Source organism: Oryzias latipes, chromosome 24 (genome assembly GCF_053564925.1).
Source record: "Oryzias latipes strain Hd-rR chromosome 24, Olatipes_Hd-rR_3.1".
Classification (NCBI taxonomy): Eukaryota; Metazoa; Chordata; class Actinopteri; order Beloniformes; family Adrianichthyidae; genus Oryzias; species Oryzias latipes.
Window position 1 is genome coordinate 14,916,044 of NC_136260.1, and position 15,788 is coordinate 14,931,831.

The 15,788-nt window shown below is 41.6% G+C and overlaps 1 protein-coding gene across 1 annotated transcript; it reads right to left on the reverse strand.

The window, feature by feature from the left end:
• On the reverse strand, positions 1 to 11,878 carry LOC101167088 (E3 ubiquitin-protein ligase pellino homolog 2). Its single transcript, XM_004083521.5, has 7 exons — positions 11,031 to 11,878; positions 6,484 to 6,613; positions 6,248 to 6,349; positions 5,479 to 5,676; positions 5,159 to 5,344; positions 4,876 to 5,081; positions 1 to 4,796 (listed from the first exon to the last, which is right to left on the reverse strand). The coding sequence occupies exons 1-7, from the start codon at positions 11,108 to 11,110 to the stop codon at positions 4,418 to 4,420; spliced, it is 1,281 nt and encodes a 426-aa protein (XP_004083569.2). The 5' UTR covers positions 11,111 to 11,878; the 3' UTR covers positions 1 to 4,417.
• Between the last annotated feature and the right edge of the window lie 3,910 nt (positions 11,879 to 15,788).

Sequence of the window (15,788 nt, forward strand, 5' to 3'; positions counted from 1 at the left end):
TTTTTATTTTTTTAATGCTTTATTGACGTGTATAGCGATTGTCTGTGCACCGCACAATTACAGGAGTACGTTATAAAACAATGAAAAGAAAAATAGCCAACATCACATCGAGTTCTTCATGAATGCTTTAGAAAGTGTGAGGTCCTGTGCTGTGTCATACATATCCGCTACATTTTTCTGTAATGAGGTGAGTTTAGAAGCTGAGGAGGGAAGAAAAAAAAAAAGGTGCTAAAAAATAAAATCTAAAGTTAAAATAACGTTTATGGATTTGCTACTGGTATAAAGTACATGTGGCTGGGAAACACTAAAAATTCTTTCTTTCTACCAAAAATTATGTATAAAATAAGGGCAAATGATAAATAACTAAATCCCAAAGAGGACTTTTTACAATAAATAAAGTAAAATGAAAAAAACTTTTCAGAAAAGATTTTTTTTTTACTCATTTTCAGCTTTTTAAGCTAATATTTCTGTTTTTTTAAGTCATTAGCGGCTTCTCACCAAACTACTTCAAGGATACAAAGGTGACTAATCAATAGATTAACACTGGTTAGAGCTGAAAGAGACTTTGCTGAAAATGAGTGAAAACCTTTCCGGAGAAGTGCAGCTGAAGAAAAAGTTTAGGAGGATGTATTAAAAATAGAAAAGAACGTTCAAAAAAAGACGTAAAGTGAGAAACTTTTGAAAAGGGCAGCAGCTGTTTAGCAGGAGATTGGATCATTCTGGACGGTGACGTTCATCGGCATGCATACAAACTTCTCAGACTTTTTTTTTTTTGTTTTTGTTTAGGGAGAATCAAAAGCAATCTCACAAATGCCTGCCTTCCTCATTTTTCCTTTTTTTGGAGAGGGAGGAAGATTTAGGCACAAGGCGAGAGATCAGTCATGGTACGCTGATCAGTTATGGCTGGAGTCCTTAAATAAGACGTAGACGGAGGATGAGGGGGAACGGGTGAGACGCGAGTCCAAACTGAGAAATGCTGAGAAGGTTTTTTTCAGTCTGTTAACCAGCAGTAACTTGGGTCAACCTGTCAATCTGACTTGCTCATGTAGGAGGAAAACTATGTCTATACATGCGTAAACTGATGACCATACCAGTCAAATTGGTTCGATTCCTGCCGATTCCTGGGTTTGATCAGTCTAGACTTTTATTTTAAGGTTTATGTGGTGGTTGACACCAATTCTATTAGCTTGAAGCACACCATTTTTAAAGTGTTAATAACAAATGTAGATTTTAATGAGTTACCAAAAAAAGAAGATTTTCCCATCAATCCAGATTTCTGGATCCCAGCAGCTGGAACTATGGCATCCAAAAAGATTGATCTGCAAAAACTATACATTTGAACTCAAGGTCTGAAAGTTCAGGTATGAACGTTGAGGAATCTATGACCAAATTTGAACAAAGGAGCTCCTGATCCAAGATCTCAATCTTTTTCCAAAGAGATGTTCAAGGATGTCAGGGATGAGGTTGTAGATCTGTACAAGGCTGGACTGATCTGCAAGACCGTCACAAAGCATCTCAGTGATATAAAGACAAAAAAATCCCTACAAGTATGAGTAGTTTGCCTTCCTTGGTCAGGGTTTTTCCTCTTAGAGTTCTTTCAAGCAATAAAGAATCAGATCAGAAGGATCACTAAAGATCTCAAGGCCTCAAGACAAATCAGTGGAGAACTTTAAACAACAAGTTATGGACAAATGTGTCCAGAGGAGCTTACCAGTGCTAAAGACGTGTCCATGAAGATACCAATCTGATTCCAGGGAAATTTCCAAAAAACAAAAAAAGCCACAAGAATAAGCTGGTCAGCGGCTCCATATGTGGTCTGAGATTCAGATTCAGATGAAGGTCTCAATGTTCATAAGAGAACTTTGACCACTCTATGGCATAAATGCCCATAGATCACTATCAGACACATTCAGCTTTGGGGAGTTTTTCTTCTCAGGGGACCAGAGATCTGAACTACTTTTTAGGAACTTTTCCCAGACATAACTTCCATGAAAGAACTTGAAGGTTTAGATTCCAAAACATGAGCCACCAAACCTTCCAGACTGAGAAGCGGTGGTTGGTTCTCCAGTACAACAAAGAAGTTTTTAGTTTTAGAGCCGAAATGGAGAAAAATACACATTTTTCTAAATATTTGTTGTTATTGTTTTGCTTCCCACTATTCAAATAAACCTGTTGATAAACGTGTAGACTGATCAGATAAATGGACTGAACCCTTTTTCACTCTCTGTAGTCAAGAAAACTTTGATCGACGGACATCCGATGATGTCTACGTCAGAGCCGTTACTCTCTTTCATGACCTTTCAACAGGCAGGCTTTGAGTGAGGAACCTCAAGTACGGCTTCAACGCCATGGCCCGCTTTGCCATGATGGTACGCTGATCGTAGCTTAAAGGACATATTAGCATAGAGTGGAACCAGAGGTCTTTCATTTTGATCAAGTATAAGGCTTTCTGGACTGCTTCATCTCAAAACAAATGTCCCAACTGAGAGTTAAGGAAGACGGCTTTGTGCACGTCCTCGTGCACAAGCTTTTTGCGAAGCAGAAGTGTGGTGTGCCGGCTGAATGCGTGCGCAGCACATGCAACCTTTGCCCTGTGAGTGTGTTTGACCCGTCCTCCAGACTTTAGGTCATTATTGAGACCGTTTGGGCTCGTCTGCCGAGCCACACCGTAATATTCATTTACAAAAATAGCTTCACAATATAGACTATTCATATAAGCACCAGCAGAGGCTGAGCACAGCCAGTTTTTGGCTACATTCATAGTCAGGGCACGTGTGACGGGGGTGGACACAGTGTTGACCTGTCACTTGAGACACACACCCAAACACACACACACACACACACACACACACACACACACATTTACACTGACCCAGAACAGCACACAACACCAGTTAAAAAAATATTCTACTTTTTTTTTTCTTCTTTTTTTAACGCTGAGAAACAGAAAGGTTCCCTAGAAACCCCTCTCCATGGTAATAAAATAGTTTTCTTAAAAACAAAAAAAGTACAGGTTTGTTTTGAGGTCGCTGGGGGTCGGACGTCCGTCAGTCCGGCGAGGACCCTGTTCGATGATGCAGGGCGAGGGCATGACTGGAATACGGTCAGCTTTCTGCCCACTCCCTCCCTGGACATGGTTACCCCCTGGTCAGACGCCACAGCGTGAGCGCCGTTATTGCTTTTGGAGTTGTGAAGTGGAGTTTACCCGGTTTCGCTCCCGCCTTTGTTTATCCTCACTCTGCTTCGGTTTCAGTTAATGAAGAGATTTTTCTTTGGAACCAAAGGTGAGTCAGAGTCTTACAGGTTTGTCTGAGTTGTAAACCACAATGTCAAATTGCTTGTGGGTCCAACTTAACACTGAAAGGACAATCCTCTACTTTAGAAGTAGCCAGAGGTAAAAACTGGTTGAAACACTGATAGATGTGGTTTCTGAAGAAACTTCAACACTCCAGACCCAGAACAGGCGTTTCCAATCAATTACCACTGACGTTTTTTTGCCATACGCCAGTAGGAGTTCTCAACAGGCAGCCTTTACAGAAGACAACAATAGTGTCTAAGCCTTTTCCTCTACATCTGATGAAGCCCTCCTTTCAGAGCAGGGTAGTCCTTCAAGGTTTGGTTGATTAGCCAAAGAAATTTTAAGCTTTTGGTTTGGTTTAGCATCTAGTTGACCAAACTACCTTCACACAGGTGTGACTGCTTCTGGTGGGAACAAAATCTTCCTCGAAACTTCCAAGACCAGTAAGAGGAAGTGCAATAAGAAAACCTGTTTGTGTCCGAAGGGCTTCTTCACCTCCCGACTACACCACCTTTACACCACCATCAGCTCCTTACATTCACTGAGCTGGTTCTGACCCACTTGACAAACTCTTTGGTTGACTTCTACTCTTTCGTCTACAGGACAGTGTGCCTGTGATCAAATACAGACCCTCATTTTAAGGTGGAGATCTCCTTTGATCCACAGCTGAGTTCAGGAAGGTTGTTCACCTGCCAATAATGGTTTATGGGTCTCTACTGAGCCAACACAGAACCCCAAGAGAAAAAATGTAGACCTTCACATCCTACGCTATGCTATGGTTATTTGATAAAATGCACGTTTGAAAAGCAGCAGGACTTCAGTTTTTCTATGAACCCAAACTTCCATAGAAACCGTGGAATGGGTAAATGTAAACCTGACAGACTCATTGGGACAGGATGAGGTCTTGGGTATGGGTTTCTTTTTTTATCTAAGCTACTCATTTTGAAGCACTAAAGGATAAACAAAGGCTAGGACAAGCCAGCGAAAGCTTCATTGCGTGGCACAAAGGTTTGTTTTGGTACAGGTCGTATGCATCGATCTGCACTCGTGAACTTTGTGCCACAAATGAAGCGCAGCGGGCTTCCTGAAGTAGTGATGGTGGATTGTGCAGAGTAGCAGCTAATCGATGGGGCCCTGGAAGATTAGGCGTGTCCAGCCTGGTGTGCTGAGGGCCGCCGAGCAAAAGGGGCAGACGGGTCTGAAGGCGTGCGTCCCGTGGGGGAGTGAGGTTTCTGCCCAGTACCTGGCTGTCCTCTCTGAGCAGACGTGGCCGCACGGGACGAAAGCATGAGTCGGTGGTCCTGCATCCAAGTAGACGGCGGGTTCTGAGCCCAGCCACAGCGGCACGTAAGGGCCCTCGCTCCTGCACAGTGGACATTCTCGCTGGGGCGCCGCACCCTCGCCCTTCCTCTGCTCCCCTTCCGATCGCTGTCCCCAGTCGTGGCGTCCATGCACATGGCCGCAGCTGAGGTAGACCCAGGGTTGTCGCTCTTCAAGACTGTAAGGAAATGGCCAAAACTCAATGGAACACATTAAGAGCGGCTAAAGACTCTTTTCTACGGGACATGCCACCCCACCTGTGGCTGCGTGGCAGGCTGGGGAAAGCCAGCGTGCTGAGGCCTACGGGACACTGGGGGCGGGAGGCGTTGAGCTCCTGACGAAGTGCCTCCAAGTGGCGCAGGGTGGGGGCCCGTGTGAGCCCTTCTCCTGTACGCCACAGGAGCGTGGCACCACATAGATCCACCAGCGAGCCATCACGTAGGGCGCTGCTTTCGCCCTCCGCCTGCAAGCATCGTAGAAAGGAAACACTGACGCTAAAGTGAAACCCTAACAGCCTTGTAAGACACGCTGCAAACTCACCAGTTTGCCACGTGTGGGTCCAGACCGAGTTTCCCGCAGAGCATAGACATCTCCACAAACAGATATCTCCCTCCACAAACCTTGCTTTGGGTCATCCGGAAACCCCTCAGGGTGCATGACAAGAACCCCGTTAGTGGTCAGACCATCCATGTGCCCGTCAGGGTTTTTCCATTTAGTTGCTTTCTCCTGGGGTAAGAAGACAGAACAGACCAATTCCAGCTTATTTGTCTATTGTTGCATCCAACTTAATGACAATAAATAGTGTTCAAGGAAGCAGTACGGTCGTCTGTTCTGTCAGTTACGCTACAGGCTGGGCTCACCCCAAGGAAGATGTTTTTGGACGAATCAAAGCCTGCAGCGTAGATGCGAGCGGTGTAAGGGGGGCTGCGCTCACACACCACTCTGCAGGCAAACCGTGAAATGGTGCTGGGCGCAATGGACGGGTCCTCCACCTCCTTTGACCCTCCGGAGTTGTCGGTCACCACAAAGTCAATTGGGCTTTCCGTGGAGCGTCCGATCTGCAAGAACAGGGGGTGGGGATGGGTGGGGGGTGCTTAGAAGAATGGTACAACCTCTCCTTCCAAAACCAGCTCTAAGTGGTCTTTTGAGGACCTGCAACATTTGGTGCTCCCTGGTTTTACCAAATTAGGGAATGAAAGGTGAGGGCTTTGGACTGACGGTATACTCAGACATTGTGGTCCACCAAGTAATTACCTAGTAATTATTTGGTTTGTTTTTAAAGGTCAAAAACAGGAAGTCCAGGTGTTCCCTTCAATTTTTCATGATAAAAATGCAAACATTTCAAAATGAATAAGAAAACATGAATGAGCTCCTGGTTCTACTTCAGACAAATGTTTCTTCAAATCTTTTAGAAGGAAATAACTTAGACCCATTTTAAAGATTTGAATGTGTTCAACCGGTTTACACTGCAGGTGTGTTGGGTGGATTCATCAGGTACGCTTATTAATTTAGGAAAATAAAGCTCATTGTTAAAAAAGGGATTTAGACCAGTTCACATACTTTTGAGTCCTGTTCTCAACCAAGTATTCTGATGCAGTATCTTGGAGGGAGGTCTGGATCTCCCATTACCTGGAACATGTCTGTGTTGTCATCGTGGCAATATTCCACCACCACCGTCTGGTTACGCGACAAAGTAAAAGAGATGCTGTGCTGACCCCTGCTGTGGACCGCCTGGAAGAACATCAGGAACAACATTTAGAACATGTCCCGTCCTGATTAAGCTGGTAGCATAAACCATGGCGTCAACTCTTCTGTGACTCATTACAGGAACACAACAAAGGCTTGCAGTAACCACAATCACAGACCTTGCTGTCCTGCGGCGTGTTGAGGATGTGCACAGCACTGGGTTTGACGCCATTAGCTTTGGCCCTTCGGAAAAGAGCGAAACGGCTCTTGCGGCGCCCGCGGTCTCCATTTGGCAGAGATCCATTGTACCTAGATAAATGAAGCCGAAAACAGACAGAAAAACATCTTATTCTTAAAACCAAAACAACACCTTTGTTGTAATGAGCCCCTTTCAGGATTAATTAAAAAACAGATAAAGTCACAGAATTAAAACAGCACAATGCATTCTCTGATAGTCTGTTGACAAAGAAAACCAGTGGACAAATGGAGAAATGCTGACAACCAACGACTGCTTCCTAGAGACCTAGAGAAGGTGGTTTAGGAAGCTTTGCTGGTCATAGGACCATCCTGAGGTCATTTACTAAAACAAATTAGTCAGATTAGGTCTTTCATCCCCAACAAAATATATTTCTGTTGGGCTTTAGACAAAAAAAAATATATTTTTGTGGTTTTTGGGTCAAGTTGTAGGTAAGGTTTACCATCATTGATTTGGAACATGAAGTTTGATTCATGTTGGATTGATTCAAGCTGAGATCCAGTCTGTGTGGGTCTGAGCAACAAGAAAAAAAAAAAGGAAAGAAATGAAATACGGATAAACTAAATCACTCCAGAGACTAAAAATGAAACAGAGGATAGCCAGGGAGCAGACAAGGACAAGTTAAGAATAAAAAGTAAGAGCTCCAATGAGAGGGTCAAAGTAGCAGCAACTCCTCAAGGTGCAGCGGTGGAAGCTTAAGGTCCTCACCACACGAGCTCAGCATCAAATATTTACCGCTTCTGCTGCTCATTTGGTTCAGTTCGACTCAGCGACCATACAGCTGCAGCCATAAAGGCAGACACGACCACAGAGGGGTAAAGACATTTCCAGACAGATGGGAGGGGCGCGTAAAGCTCACGGTAACCCCAAGATGACAGGCCCAGAAGCTGTGAAAAAGTAACTCTTTAAAGTCACCATTCCACTATAGTACATACCGATTTTTCAGACCATAAAGCGTACTTCAAATTCTTTAATGTGTGTTTTATGGTCCGGAATCCATTTGTGGATTTAGTTATGCTTACCAACTTGAAATCAATTTTCTGTGGTGCACAGTGCTCAAAAATCTGTCAAATTGTTTTAGTACGACTTTGGTGTACTACGAAGCCGCTACACTTCATGTAATATTGGAACATTATCTGTAATGTCGTCAGGATCCGGGTGGAGTGATGCATGCAGTCTGATAAGGCCACTTATTGCAGATAAACATGAAGAACAACACAGTTCACTAGAAAAACTTCCCATCAACCCAAATGACCAATCACCTGCCTCTCTGCTCCTCAAAGCATTCTGGTTGATGTTTTCAAATTATCAAATTTTCAAATTATCATTAAATTATCGACTGTTTTTCTTAATGTGCCCTATAATCCAGTGCATTTTATAGTAAAAAAAAAAAAAACACGGTATGAGACTTGACAAAGGAAATGTGATCGTCAGTCAATTCTGGTCTACATGGGAGTCCAATTTATTTCATGGAACCATGTACAGTCAGGCTTTTTTTAAACACAATCCCTTCATTTCATGGGCTTGAACATAATTGGACAAATGAAATAACTGAAAAAATTGGTCATTACTAATATTTGGTTGAAAAGCCTTTGTTGTCTTCCGTGGACGTCCAGGTCTTTTTGCGTTGCTGAGTTCACCAGTGCTTTCTTTCTTTCTCAGGATGTACAACACTGTTGATTTTGCCACTCCTAATACTGTAGCAATTTCTCGCATGCTTTTTTTTCTGTTTCCTCAGCTTAATGATGGTTCCTTTCACCTGCATGGAGAGCTCCTTTGACTGCATGTTGTCTGTTCACAGCAAAATCTTCAAAATGCAAGCACGGGTCCTCTAATCAACTCCAGACCTTTTATCTGCTTCACTCATAATGACATAAGAGAATTGCCCACACCTGCCCATGCAATAACATGGAAGTCAATTGTCCAATGACTTATGAGCCCATGAAATGAAGGGATTGTGTTTAAAAAATGCTTTAGTTTTTCACATTTTTATGCAATCTTTTTGTTTAACCCATGGAATTAAAGCTGAAAGTCTGCACTTCAATGGCATCTGAGTTTTTTATTTAAAATTCACTGTGGTAATGTACAGAAACTAAATTAGAAAGAATGTGTCTCTGTCCAAATATTTATGGTTCTGACTGTACATAATGACAATCTTTGAACTGTTTTTTTTTTTTCATACTTCTGAGTTGTAGCATTGTCTTTCCTGAAGTCTGAATGATTGTGTCTGCAGAATAAACACCATGTCCCTGCTATGCTCCTTAATACTCTGCAAGGAAGACTCTGCTATTGCCTTGGATCTGCAATAATATTCTGGAATCTTTCACCACTTTCTCCTCCTGAGATGTGTTTTGTTTACAGATCAACAGATGTAGGACTACAAAGTCAGATAACATCCTGGGAAATAATGGAACAATCTCTGTATAAATCTTGTATTATTCACGTTGAAATGAGTCTTTAAAAGAACCACTTTGATGTTTTTTTAGGGTTTTTAACATGTTCTTGTGGCATTTTTCCAGATAGAAGGAAAAATTCGGCTTAAAATAGCATTTCTGAGTATTTCTTTGTTCAAATTGTTGTGAATCAGAAGCGGATGACAAAATGCAGTTGGAAAAAAATATATCAGTCACGTATAAAAAATCTGCTGGGTGGGCCACAAGCTCCCTGCTCCACTTGCAGACCAGTAGACCCGTGTACGTCTTCGTTTGCCTCATCTAGAGCTGGTACCTAGTTTACTTGAGGGCTGTAAGCTAGCAGCCGTAAACAGGGAGCGCTCAGTTATAGGTGACGGGGAGGGGGAGGGCAAGGCTGCTCTGTGCCAACAGTCCCGCCCACAACTCAGAGGTGAATTTCCAAAAAGCTACTGCCGCTCTGCAGAAACTATGTCCTAGAAAAGGACACATTTAAAAATACTTGGTTAAAAATTGCATAAGTAAGGGTTAAAAAGTGTGCATCATCACTTTTTAACACACACCGTGGAAGCCTGAACCATCCTCTGCGTTGCTTCCACGAAGTGCGTTAAAGAGTGATAATGCACACTCCGTCGGCCATTAACCCTCTTTTACCATGGTCACTTACAAAAGAAATAAATATTAACCAGTTTTTAGTCCTTGATTCTTGTTTTTTCCCCCGATTTGGCTCACTTTTTTCACGAAAAGCGGACTATTTGTTACGTGGAAAAGAGAAAATAAAGTTTACCTCTTATCGGTTGTTTTTGTCCAGATGATGAAGCTAAAGTTTGTTTTAGAAAAGCCAGCGCAGTGATATAGAACATTTATGCTATGTGACCGGAACTACTTTTTTAAGGCGTGGTATATCGCTGTGGTATATTACTTTTTAATCCACACCTAGCAGCCAATCAGAATAGAGTATTAACATGGACCGTGGTATAATCATAATTAAATGACCACTGGGAACACTTTTGCAATAGATCAAAAGATGATCGCAGTGGGACTTTAAGCCAGAGTTTTCCAAACCAACTAGTTTTTGAGAACCGACAAGATTATATTTGTCAGATTTTAGATTCACTTTTTGGGTTGCTAGTTGAAACAATAATAAATTGGAGCTTCTTCCATTATCATTAGCTCAATTCCTTAACTGGACTATTATTTTATTAAAAGAGAAACTCTCTGGTTATTTGCAGGATACTCCACAACTCATCCAGGAATGATGTCATCCTCCACATGTTGGCTGAGCTAAATATAACTCCAGTTAGTGACTCTGATCTAGAGCAGCCTGACAGCTCTGCTATTGTGATGCGATGCAAGCGGGTTTGTGTCTTATTTTGCCAAATGCAATCCAAACGCTGCGACTGCATATGGCTTTTTTTTTGGCTCCAATCTTGAGGCTGCAGAGCAGACCCTCTCTGTTCAACAGTCAGATCGGCATCAGGAAGCCAGTAGTGTGATGCGAGCTGGCCGACTCCTCCTCGCTGCTGCACACAGAGGCGGAGGGGAAGCAGCTGGGGGGCTGTGGGGCAGTTGGGGCACTCCGGAAGCTCCAGCGGGTGAGATGGAGGCCTGCGGAAAGGGCAGCTGGAAAACGGTGGGGAGGCTGCATCCTGCTTGGTGTGTGCACCGATGGTCCCTTAGCTCTGATGGGGGTATGAATTGGTAATAATTGCCACGCTCAGGGAACTTAAGCCAGGCAGATGCTGTCCTGTGATTTTCTGCAGCGGAGTGACATCACTCTCAGCTTTACTACCAGATATTTCCCACGCTCCCCCCAGCCCACTAAAGATGAACTAGTGCTGGAAGTCTACAGCAGCTCTATAACCATTTGGGATGGAACAAAAATGCTGAATTATCTCTGTGAGGATAATTGCTGGAGATAACGGATTCAAGTGGAGGAGGGTGTGTGTGTGTGCGTGGTGGTGGGGAGGGGGGGGGGGTTACAGTGCTGATGGAGCTGAAATAAAGAAAAAAAAACTGTTTGTGAAACGCTCCAGTGGTCTCAGGCGAGGAGACTTACCCCAGAACGACCAGCTCGCCGTATTTCACCGGGTCTTTAACGGGCACGTCGTCGTCTCCGTCGCGTTTCGGCGAATTCATCAGACTTGGACCGCTCCAGACGGAGAGGAAAACGCGTCGGCTGAATTAATTCAATGAGATTAAAACAATGCAAACAGATGGGAAGAAGATGCGGGGCAGGCAACGCGCTCTTTCAAACTTTCCAGACACTTGGGTAAAGTTCTTCCAGACTAGTCGGGTTTGGGTTTTTGGTATTATTCCCCAAAATGAGCATCTTTCGACGGGTTTAAAGGAGGCGGGAAGCCCGTTAGTGTGGCGAAGGAGCTGCTTCTCAGCACAGGGTCCAACATGGACTAATGGCAGGGAGTAGGACATACCATTATTTTTAGGGGGGAGTGGATAGTCACGGCGTGCATTTTTGGGTTATCCAGTAAAAAAAAATACTATATAATTTTCTGTATATGATTCCCTTTAAGTACATGAGTATTTTAAAAATAATTTTAAAGGCAACATTTACGAGTTTAAATACGACAAAGGATCAATGAGAGCTCCCCCGAGAAAGTCAGATGGTTCAATCCATGACGAAAGTGGTTCACAGAAACAAAACGAAATGAAAGATTTAAAATTCGGGGTTCAAAGCAGGATTGCAGAGGCTTACTGCTTCTTTTAGTTTCTTACAGTCTCCTTTCTTTTGAACCGTGAACATCAACCATCAGCTCATCTCGTGGATTTGAAGCCTTGCGTCATGGGAAGGGGTGGAGAAAAGATTAAATTTGGGAGAGGGGGCTCCCACTTCTCCTCTCCATTTTTTTTCCTTTCAGGAAGAGCTGGAAATAAAAATAAAATCAAGCTGGTGTCTGGTGGGTGTTTTTTTTAACCTGTTTCATGCACAACATGTGTTCCATCACATCAAATTAAGCACATGTGTTCTCTGTGGGTGTGTGTTTAAGCCATTCTCAGTGAAAATGACATTACTTCTTGTTTGAATCCAGTTTAAAATTCAAAGTAGATGTACTTATGGCAGTAAACGAAGTAACTCTTAGGTGTGTCATTTTAAAATCAGGTCAGTGCCAATTCACTTCAATAAAAAACGATCTAGTACCACAGAAAAGAGAAATTAACTCATAATCTGATTCCAAAAACTATTTTAAAAAATCAATTTTCGTTTATATTTAAGGTCAAATGTGCTCTGATTGGAGCATTGTCTTTAGATTGGCATACATTTAGCTCTACAAATATAAGCTTCAACAGTCCTAACTATTTTCCCTTTACACAAGATGGGAGCACATAACTTAAAATAAATTATTCAAAATCTGTGGTAAAACTTTGGCCAATGTTCTTTTAAGGTGCAATGTAAACGTATTGTCTGGATATTAAAAACAACAACAACAACACACTTATTTGAATTTATAATGTGATTGAAACTAGATATTAGATTGTGAAATCAATAAACAGATCATTTAGAGTCTAATTTAATAGATTAATAGATTTAATATGGTGCACCAGTTTATAGTGGAAGCAAAACAAAACAGTCAATAGACTACACTAACCAAAATGTCATGTGGGCTCAAAAAGCAGGTGATTGGTCAGAGACGTTAATGGGAAGTTTATTTTTTAGCAAACTTTTACGATCTTGTTCTTTTTGTCTGCAATAAGCAGCCTCTAGAGAGAGAGCATCGCTACTAATAATTCAAACCTTTGTTACAATGACTCCTAACCGTTCAATGTAATACATCAAATACACCTACCACTCTGCAGAAGACTTCATTACCCATAATGCTCCAACATTACTTCAAGTGGTGCAGCTTTGTAGTTTACTAAAATTGTACTAAAACATTTGGACAGATGCTTTAAGGGCAGTGATCCACAGAAAATCAGTTCCAGATCAGTAAGCGCAACCAGAATTAACATATAAAGAGCACTGTCGATTTTTGAGAAAACTAAAGGAATTTTTAAAAAGTGTTCATTTGTATTGTACTTTGATTTGTATTTTTTACTCATGTTTGTCTCATTGGATTGCTTTATTTTTATTTATGTTATTGTCAAGTTCAAGTGAACATATGGTATAAAACAGAATGAAGAACAAAGACAAGGGGAAAAAAGAACAAGACAACCCCCAAAAAGCAACACCTGCCAAGGGCAAGAGGCAAAAATCGAAGAAAAGAAAGACAAAAAAAGGAGTTTGCCAGATTACCATACTTATCCATAAAAAAATACACAATTAAATGCTGCAGTCAGACATAACTTGTACAAGAGAGAGAGACATGCAAAATTATATTTGTGACCCAGATCCAGCACCTTTCCAATTGTAGTCTTGTTGTTCAGTGTTGTAGTTGAAGTTATATTGTAGTGAGCCAGAAAGGGTTTCCCAACAGTGTTGAGTCTATGCTGTGAGCCACATCTGCAGAACCTCAGCCTGTCTAGCCCGATGGCATTTGTGATCTCACCCAGCCAATGTTCTAAGGAGGGAGGCGTGGTTGATTTCCAGTTTAGAAGAATAAGCTGTCTGTATATGTTGTGGCAATTGGGAAGTTTGTGAAGAACATCCAAAGATGGCCAGGTGGCTATTGGGCTGGATATCTTTATCATATGCATCAGAAAAGCATTTAAAGATTTTACTCCAGAAACTGTGCAACAATGGGCAAAACCAGAATAAATGATTCAGCGTACCTTATGATGTTTTGCACCTGTCACAAGTAGCTGAGACAGCTGGAAAGATTTTGTTCAGCTTCATTTTGGAATATTGTATTGCTTTCTCAACCTTGATTGTCTGGTATTCAAGTTTTTTTTCTCATTTCCCATTTAATATTATATTTATTTATTCAGATGGAAATGATCAAGGATCTCTAAGGACCTGAAATGAGGCTGCAAGGCTCTACAACACGTACAAATTTCAACGTCAATCTTTTTCTTTCACTGTTGTTTTTCATTACTGCTTGACAGTAGGTAAAAACAAGCTTATACTTAAGTGTTTAGCTCTAACAAATACTTCATCTTGTCAGTTTGTTTTGCAGTATCATTGTGGTTATTTGAAACAGCAACCTTATTTGTGGTGTGACAGCCTACTGTAACATGTTCCTGCTTGTTTGCTGGAGATGGCACTGGATTTGCTGTACTGCCATAGTTTGCTACAGGGAAAATACAATGTCATGACATCATTGATAGTTCTCTAGCCTGTCTGAATTTACGCATTTAAAATATCATTTTTGTTCAACTCAAAAAAAAAACTGTATTACATTTTAACCTCATAACTAATTGTTTTGCTTTATTGCTGAATATTGTAATTAATAATTTTACTGCACAATTTTGATTCCCAATTATTTTCTCAATATTAAAAATTCAATTTAAATATTTTTCTGATTTTCCATTGATGAAAGCTGATGTTGGAGGTGCAGAGCTCTAATTTCCACTTATAAACACAGAAAAACGGGCCCACCCTTGGACCCTCAGGGCCCCCGTATTACTGCATTTTAATGAATCTTGACAATCATCACTGGGTAGGACTAGTATGTCTAATAACAGGTAGAAAGGTGGTCCTTGAAGTTTGAAGTTGTCTGCTCCAAATCATTTAGAGAGAAACACAAGCTTTTATTCTCCTTGGAAACGGCAACTGTTCCGGAGGAGTCAATGAGGGTGTTTGCTAATGTGTCACATTTTGCAATGTCAGCAGCCAAAGTTCTTTATGACAAATGTTTACAGACTTCTAGCATGGAAACTAAAGCGGAAGTTCCTGGTTGTTGTCCTGCTCTATTTACCACCATTTCATATATTTCAACAAGTTTAAGATCATTTTAGCATCATTCATGTATGGATTAGTGTCAGTTTTAGTAAAGAAATGTTAGCTATTGGATTTCAGAGAGTTGTTAACCCCAAGGGTTATTTCTCAGCGTTATTTGGCAATGGAAAAACTTCTCACCTTTGTTTGATTTAATTTTTTTTCACGCTGAATGTAGACATATTTTGAAATGTCATATCATTGCAACAGCTGTTCACGACACACTGATTTGGAATAATGTCGCAAATACAGTAAAACAAGACCCTAATTGTTGGTACACCAGAGTTTGGTTGTTTGGTTTACATGAGCTTTAACAACTGTTGTAAAAAAAAAACGTGAAAACAATGAAAGCAATCAAACAAACACATTTTGGTGCAGCCCTTACAGCTATGTGTGAAAGCACCCCAAGATCTCATGGAACGTGAGGAATGGTAGAAATCAAGGATTAAATCAATTAATTTAGGAGCTTTTCTTGCAAATGCTTAGTCACTTTGGTGTCCTTATAGACAGCATTTCTAGGCCCATCCAGAGGCTGAAGGGGGTCTGGTTTGGAGACCAAAGAATTTTCTGTCTGCTCTTTGCAGATGATGTTGTCCAGTTGGCTTCATTAAGCAATAATGCAGTTCAAGACGTGTGAGGCGGCTGGAATGAGGGTCAGTACCACCACAGGCAATGATTCTCAACTGGAGAAAGCAATTTTCCTCCTCTGGTGGAGGACTCTAAGCATCTTGGGGTTTGTTTATGACTGAGGGAAGATCTGAGTGAGAGATTGACAGGCAGATTGGTGAGGTGTCCACTGTTTGGCGATTGTTGTACCGGTACATTGTAGTGAGGAAAGAGCTGAGTCAGAAGCATATCTCTCAGTTTAGTAGTCAATGTTTGTTCCATCACTCACCTATAACCATGAAATCTGGGTCATGACTAAAAGATAAAGGTCCCGGATACACTGGCTGACCTGAAAATGCCTCAGGATTCCCCCCAGAG

Excerpts from the sequence above, each read along its gene's own strand:
- LOC101167088 (XM_004083521.5), bottom strand. The coding sequence starts at position 11,110 with ATGAATTCGCCGAAACGCGACGGAGACGACGACGTGCCCGTTAAAGAC. Across the intron at positions 6,350-6,483 it reads ACACGCCGCAGGACAGCAAG|GCGGTCCACAGCAGGGGTCA; the intron begins GTCTGTGATTGT and ends ATGTTCTTCCAG. Across the intron at positions 5,082-5,158 it reads GACCCACACGTGGCAAACTG|GCGGAGGGCGAAAGCAGCGC; the intron begins GTGAGTTTGCAG and ends CGATGCTTGCAG.